At 44.4% G+C, this 7,516-nt stretch overlaps 2 protein-coding genes across 5 annotated transcripts in view; one reads left to right on the top strand and one right to left on the bottom strand.

Annotated features, from left to right (window-relative positions):
• The window catches only part of ZMAT5 (zinc finger matrin-type 5), a 28,118-nt gene extending 23,256 nt beyond the window's left edge, over positions 1–4,862 (bottom strand). Inside the window, exon 1 of one of the 3 annotated variants that reach the window (XM_040464082.1) lies at positions 4,574–4,862. The gene's annotated coding sequence lies outside the window, so the exon portion shown is untranslated. Of the gene's footprint in view, positions 1–4,414; positions 4,529–4,558 lie in introns of those variants that run through there. The other 2 variants (XM_040464083.1, XM_040464084.1) reach the window with 2 other exon arrangements.
• Positions 4,863–4,976: 114 nt separating this feature from the next.
• On the top strand, positions 4,977–7,201 carry UQCR10 (ubiquinol-cytochrome c reductase, complex III subunit X). 2 transcript variants are annotated; one of them, XM_040464086.1, is made up of 3 exons: positions 4,977–5,169; positions 5,316–5,341; positions 6,939–7,201. In XM_040464086.1, exons 1-2 carry the CDS (start codon positions 5,020–5,022, stop codon positions 5,319–5,321), a joined length of 156 nt encoding a protein of 51 aa, XP_040320020.1. In that variant the 5' UTR covers positions 4,977–5,019; the 3' UTR covers positions 5,322–5,341; positions 6,939–7,201. The 2 variants fall into 2 exon arrangements, with proteins under 2 accessions (XP_040320020.1, XP_040320019.1); XM_040464085.1 differs by lacking the exon at positions 5,316–5,341 and having other exon boundaries at positions 4,990–5,169.
• The last annotated feature ends 315 nt before the right edge of the window (positions 7,202–7,516 follow it).

Raw genomic sequence — 7,516 nt, 5'->3', positions numbered from 1 at the left:
ACACACACACACACACACACACACACACACACACACACACACACACACACTAGAGCAGACACAAAATATTTATTGTGGTTATATCTGGATAAAAGGATTATGTGCAGAATTTTTTTTCCTGCTTTGTGTTTTTCTAAGTTTCTACATTTAGTGTGTACTGTTAAATTTTCTCAAAAAATTCCGTTTGAGTGTCCAACTCTTGATTTAGGCTAAGGTCATGCATGATCTCAGGGTTCGTGAGATGGAGTCCTGCATCAGGCAGGCTCTGTGCTAAGAGCAGGGGGTCTGCTTGGGATTCCTGGCCTCCCTCTCTCTCTCTCTCTCAAAAATAAATAAATAAGCATTAAAAAAAAAAAAAAAGATCTACAGTAGATCTTACCCTCAGTCCCTGGCTGAAGGCTGAAGGCATTCTGATTCCAAGCAAACCTGGCCCAGCACAGGCTGGTTAAACCAGAATCTGGGCTCCAGGGAGCTGTAGGCTGGAGACACAGTTTCTCATCAGATAGTTACAGGTCCCAGGAGGCCAGAGCTTCCAAATAGGAAAGGTAAAAATAGTATGAATGAGGCTTCTGAACCAGAAACGCAGACTCAGAACTGCCTCTGCCTCCCTCTTCTTCTGCCCCCAGGCTGGTCCTGTCACCACCATCACTGCTGCCCAAGTCCGTTCTCACCTCCTAGTACCTGATCCAGCCTCTTCAGTTCACCCCACCCTGGGCAGCATCAGATCAACCCTCTTAAAAGGACTCCTGCTCAAGATTTTCCATGGCTCCTGGTGCGGAGCTTAATACAAATGAAGTCTCCTCTGTCAGATCTCCAGGATTTCAGACTCAGCAGATCTGGAGAGGGGCCCAGAAATCTGCATTTTATTTTTTTAATTAAAAAAAAATTTTTTTTACATTTATTTATTTTTTGAGAGACATAGAGAGACAGAGCACAAGTTGGGGAGGGGCAGAGAGAGAGGAGACACAAAAGCCGAAGCAGGCTCCAGTCTCTGAGCTGTCAGCACAGAGCCTGACGCGGGGCTTGAACTCACAAACCGTGAGATCATAGCCTGGGCCAAAGTCGGACGCTTAACTGACTGAGCCACCCAGGCACCCCCAGAAATCTGCATTTTAATCAGCGAGTCTAGTACCCCCTAAGAAACAAAGCCTAGAAGGGGAGCACCTGGGTGGCTCAGTCGGTTGAGCATTTGATGACTCCTGATTTCAGCTCAGGTCATGATGTCAAAGTTCCTAAGATTGAGCCCCGCATTGGGATCCATGCTGACAGTGCGGAGCCTGCTTCGGATTTCTCTCTCTGCCCCCACCTCCCCCACCCCCTTCCCCCCTAATGTGCATATGTGCTCTCTCTCTCTCACTCTCTCTTTCTCTCTCTCAAAACAAACAAACAAAACTTAAAGAAAAAAAAGAAACAAAGCCTGGGGAAACAAGCTTCTCCAGCTCATCGACCTCTCTATTCCCTGCATTCCAAAGGCAGCCTCTGCTGGGGACAGTCACTCTGAGTAGACACAATCCCTGGATTCTTGTCCCAGTCAGAAATCGGTCTGATTATAAAAATAACCTCAGCTCACTAAAATGGTAAACCCAACATGATTGGAATGCTAAACACAATTCATCAGGATAGATAAAGCTGTTTTCTTACTAGCTAAGTATCCTGTCACGCTCCAGATAAGTTTAGAATTTAAAATAGAGGTAGTAAAATAAATCAAACTCACTGTATAAAATAAATAAATAAATAAAAATAAATAAATTTATAAATAAATAAATATAAAATAATAAATAAATAAATAATAAAATAAATAAATAAAATAAATCAAACTCACTGTTCCTGACCTAGGCTTAGTAATAATCACTGTATACTTGGTATTTAAAAGTATCTATAACATTGGGGTGCCTGGGTGGCTTAGACCATTAAGCATTTGGACTCTTGATTTCAGCTTGGGTCATGATCTCACAGTTCATGGGTTCGAGCCCTGCATCAGACTCTGCACTGACAGTCCAGAGCCTGCTTGGGATCCTCTCTTTCCTTCTCTCTCTGCCCGTCCCCTGCTCGCTTGTTCTCTCTCTCTCAAAATAAATAAAATAAATACTACAAAAAATTTTTTTAATAAAAAAAGTAAAAATATCTATAACATTGAAAAGAGCTAGACATGTTGAGTATATGACAGAAAAACATTGCAATTCCAACTTAACATACAGAAGTCAAGAATTGAGAAATACACTGGGGCACCTGGCCAGCTCAGTCATTGGCAGTGTGGAGTCTGCTTGGGATTCTCTCTCACTCCTCTCTCTCTCTCTCTCTCTCTCTCTCTCTCTCTCTCTGTTGCCTCCCTGACTTGTGTGTGTGTGTGTGTGTGTGTGTCTCTCTCCCTCAAAAATAAATAAATAAAACTTAAAAAAATAAAGAAGTTAAAATATATAGTTAGGTAATTGATATTAGATTTCTGATTTCAAATTGAGAGGTTAGCAATGGTTGGAAACACTGGCTGTATATTAGAATCAGCTGGAGTGCTGTGAAAGCTACTAAGGGTGCCCCCCATATGTTAATTTCTTGTCGGACATGGCACCTGAATTTTTTTTTTTTAGCTTCCCAGACTGAGAACCAGTGACATAAAAGAATCTAAGTCTGTTAAAAGTATTGAACTGTTTATAAGAACTTGAAATTCATTATGTTTGTAAGCTTAATTTATTAGATTTTCTGGTAATGTTTTGGAAATTCTTGGGAAATTATACTTGTTAGGCTATATATCTGAAGTACTTAAAGAGGAAATCAAACATATTAAATTTACAAGTGAAATAAATGTGTAAGGGAATGTAATTAAGCTGTTAAAAGGGCTGTTTGAAGGAATTTAAGGAATTCAGTTCAACTTGAGTTCAAACATCAAAGGAAAAGTGAAGGTCATTTTTCTTATTTTTCTATAGTTATGTATAAAATAATTTCTAAGTTGAAGTAAATGGCTTAAAGAAAATTAAGTATTTCAAAACTGTTGCTCCAAAATGAGAATTAACTAAAAAGACAATAAAATAAAATTAAAGTAAATTAAATTAAAACAAGCCACACCTTAACTCCCTGTTGTCTTTCCTACCCATTCCACTTAAAATAATCCTTCCATCCCCTGAACTTCCCACCAGCCAGATTTGTTGTTAGCAAGACATAAGTACTCTTTCCTAGAAGCTTCACAACTTTCCACCCCAAGGAGCAACCAGGATGCTTTTCAAATAGAAAATAACCCTAATTAAGGTTAATTCATCATGCTATGGAGCTTTTCACGTTTTTCTTCCCAATACCCAGTGAGGCATTCCTGTTACTTTTCCAAGTCAGAGGCAGACCCAGGCCTCTAATCCCTGGTTTTCAGTACCTCTGCTGATGCCGATGCTTAGGCCTCTCCTTTGAACTCAGATCCAAATCCCCTTTGGCCTCCTGGCATCTCCACTAAGGGGCAGCTCAAACCAAACATGGCCAAAGAGAATTTAAGGTCATCCTTGTGGATTTTAAGTTGTTGAGATCAAAATTTAAGAGATGTCATTCTCCATTCCTCTTTCCTGCAGCCCCTACATGCATCTGAAAGCTTGTTCTGTCTGTCCTACCTCCCAAAATACATCCCAGATCTGATCATTACTCTAATCCATATCCCAAATTACCATCCTGTCCCAACTGACCCAACCCGGTAACTTCCCCTCTTCTATGTGCTCTCCAAAGAGCAGCCAGAATGATGACATTAAAATGTAAATTGGATCAAGTCACATCCCAGCTTAAAACCCTTCAGTGGCTTCCTAGAGCAATTAGAAAGAGAAATAAGACTTCTTACTATGGGTTAGAAGGACACATATGAGCTGACCCAAGCCCACCTCTTCACAGTCCGCCCTACTGCTTTCCCTCAAGTACTCCAGGACTGCTGCAGCCTCAAGTCCTTCGCACCAACCTTTTCCAGTTTGATGGGACTTCTATTCATTCAGGTCCCTGGTTAAGTGTTACCCTAGGCACCCTGGTTAAAATAGTACCACCAGACTCTCCTCAATCAACCTGTCTTTTGCTTTTTAAAGTATTACTTGTTTGTGGTTACCGCACCTCCCCATCTGTCCACACACAAGCCCTCCACGAGAGCAGGGACTTATTCACCCGTTAAGTCCCCGGCACATGGCCTAGGGCAGCGCTCACAAAACATCAGTCGAAAGGCACTCCAAAGCCCCTGCTATTTCTATTCCCAAGAAGTAATAAGTGGTCTCCATACCTCCCCTTTCCAGGCCAGGGTTCTACCGGGCTTGAGGGGAACAGGAAGCATATGCATAACCGCCCCTTCCCCGGAGGCCGGGTAAAGGAATCCAAGCCCCAGGACCCAACTTTTGCCAAGGACTCCAACTCTAGGCCTAGACACGGGGCTAACAAAGGTGACAGACTGAGATGAGCCAGGTACCTGGGCAGCGAAGCCCTCTGGCCCTTTTATTCACTCCCCATTCCGTTAAGTGGTGCGGCCCACTGCGGAGGGCAGGGACTTAGAAAGAAGAGCCCACGTCCTCCCGTGGGGTAAAGAAGACTTAAGACTCGCCCCTCGACGTACTGCCAAAGAGGGTACCTGGCTCCGCAGGGCCCGACGGCTCCGAGCTCCTCCTCCTCCTCTGACTTCGAGTCTCGAACTGCTTGCTGGGATTCGTAGTCCTTCCTTGAGTACCAGCCTGCCCTTCCCAGAAACCTTTGGGAATCATAGCTGAGACACCGAAGGTGGAGGGAGAGGTAACGGAAGCGCGAAAGCTTCTGGGTGTTGTAGTTCGAGGTATTCAATCAGCAAGAGATTATTGAAGAGAAAAAATGGGTAAAAAAATCTTACCGCACTATTTGGGCTGTCCTAATCTGAATCCTATGAGACTTTTCTCCCCCGCAAGCCATCACTTACCTCTGTTGTTCAAAACGACAAGCACTGAGATTCAGAAAAACTACATATCCCATAAAGTGTTGCAGGCCGAGGGCTTGTGGAGACCATGGTCGGCCGCGGCGCAGGCGCGGGCTCCACAGTGGAGAAAGATGGCGGCCCCGACGTTTACTGCGAGGTTATACTCTCTGTTGTTCCGCAGGACCTCCACTTTCGCCCTCACCATCGCCGTGGGCGCTTTGTTCTTCGAGCGCGCCTTCGACCAAGGCGCGGACGCGATCTACGAACACATCAACGAGGGGGTGAGGGACTGGGCCATTCCTGACCTTGGGCCCACCTGAGGGGTGACTGGGAGTGGAGATGGGTTGGGACTCAGTCTTCCTTACTAAGAGGGGGGAAAGCCATGGGCGCATTATGTCGGTCGACTGCCGTATGTTCTCTCCACCAGATGTGAATCCCAAAACATTAAATGAGGTCAGTAGATCCTTTGGCGGGGGGGGGGGGGGGGGGTTGTAAGTTTTGATATCACATCCCCATTTGTCCATTTGCAGAAGTAGAAACTAAAGCCTAGTGAGAGCAGAGGTCTTACTAGGGCTACCCCATTCAGAAGTCAGTGGTGAGTCAGGGCTGGAACCCGGACCCATTGTCTCCTCTGAGGGTTTCAAGGGCAGGTTTGAGCGGGCAAGTGTCCTGAAAAGGACATCGCCTTAGATACTGTGGCTGGCCTTGAAAAGGCCTATCTGAAAGATAGCACTCTTCACTTCCCAAAGGCTTCCCACGCAGGCATTATGGTAGTCATAATGGTTAGGAGATGGGAATATGAAATCAGAGCCCTGGACGGGAATACTGGGCCTTGTCACTTGATAACTGTGGCATTCATTTGGGGGAGTTTCTTAGCCTCTATGAACTTCATTTTTATCTGTAATATAGAGATGTTAATAACAGTAACTACAGTAGAGAATTACTGTGAGGATTATGTGAGATACTTGCAAGGTGTCACAGTACCTGGTAGGTGGTGCATCAAAAAAATAACGTTTGTGAGGTTCCTCAGGAGAATGTAGGTAGGGAATGACCACACCTTTTAGACTTATTGTGTGCCAACAGTGTGCTAGATGCTGTACATGCTTTATATCATTAAATTGTGGCTTAAATTAGGGAAGGTCTCCTACAGATAGCCCTGTTTGACCATTCACTTGTGGTTTTAATTCAGAGCTGTCTGACCTTACGGCCCAGGAAGACTCTGCCCACTAATGCTGTCCACCTGTGTCCTGGACAACTTTCTGTCCCTATGAAAGTGTTGCCACTGTTCCATCTCCTGAAAGCAGTTCTGCTGGCCATTTTCTTTTTTTTTTTTTTTTTAATTTTTTTTTTCAACGTTTATTTATTTTTGGGACAGAGAGAGACAGAGCATGAACGGGGGAGGGGCAGAGAGAGAGGGAGACACAGAATCGGAAACAGGCTCCAGGCTCTGAGCCATCAGCCCAGAGCCCGACGCGGGGCTCGAACTCACGGACCGCGAGATCGTGACCTGGTTGAGGTCGGACGCTTAACCGACTGCGCCACCCAGGCGCCCCCCTGCTGGCCATTTTCAATGTTTGGGAACAGCATTTAAGTATGCTATCAAAACATCAATCTGTGCTTTTAGGAATGAGAATCCAACTAGCTCCTGACCCAAGAATAATATGTTTAAGGAGCTAAAAGATGATACAGTGTGAATTATTTGGGCCTATGCATTTAGATCTCTTGAATAATACCTGGGAGTTAAGGAAATAAGGCATCTTCCGGGCTCTGTTCCTTAATTGTGTACTTTTGAGCAGTTACCTCAATTTCCTGTGAAAGAAGGATCATCCTCTCCCACTTAATTTTACATGGCAATTGATAACATCAACGCATTTTGCAAGTGTTGGGAATGTGCGTCAAGCCTAGCGTTGCTTCTGTTTTGCCCACCCCCAACTGTCCAGACGTGGTATATGTTTTTCTCAAGCTTGTTTTAGAGACCAGGACAGTGGGAGTAGCTGCAAAATGAGAGAAACAAAACTAAAAGTTTGTGACTTTTGTCTTTAAAATGCAGAAGCTGTGGAAACACATCAAGCACAAGTATGAGAATAAGTAGTTCCCTGGAGACCCCTACCCAAGCCAAAAGGACCAGGTCCATCCACCAGCTGTTTGCCCAGAACCAGGGCCTCAGCTTGAAGATGATGCTCAGATTACTCTTCACCGACCACCTTTAGCTGTTGGCAAGAAGTGGCTTCACCTGACGGACTCTTTAACTTCTGCTGTGTTTGAAGCATGTTTAATCAGTCATCAGCAAATAAATGTAAATTGTCCTTGAGACATGCTTCTGCATCTAGTGCTTTGTTAACTCTACCCGATCTTCACTTATTGATTGAGACCAGAGTCCTCTGCAGACATCTGAAGGGCAAGTTCCATTATTTCGGATTCCCCGTTAACTTCCAAAGAACTCTGGTTTGCAAAACATGAACTATAATTGGAGGTGTTACTTTCCACTTTTGCTTCTAAATCAGTAATTCCACTCTTTTTTTTTTAATGTAAGCTCTACATCCAGTGTGGGGCTCAAATTCACAACCCTGAGCTCAAGAGTTGCATGCTTGGGGCACCTGGCTGGCTCATTTGGTGGAGCATGCAACT

The sequence above is a fragment of the Herpailurus yagouaroundi genome, unplaced genomic scaffold, assembly GCF_014898765.1.
Source record: "Herpailurus yagouaroundi ecotype Mexico unplaced genomic scaffold, PumYag 428, whole genome shotgun sequence".
Classification (NCBI taxonomy): Eukaryota; Metazoa; Chordata; class Mammalia; order Carnivora; family Felidae; genus Herpailurus; species Herpailurus yagouaroundi.
The sequence above is the reverse complement of the archived record's forward strand: the minus strand, read 5'-3'. Positions and strand labels throughout refer to the sequence as shown.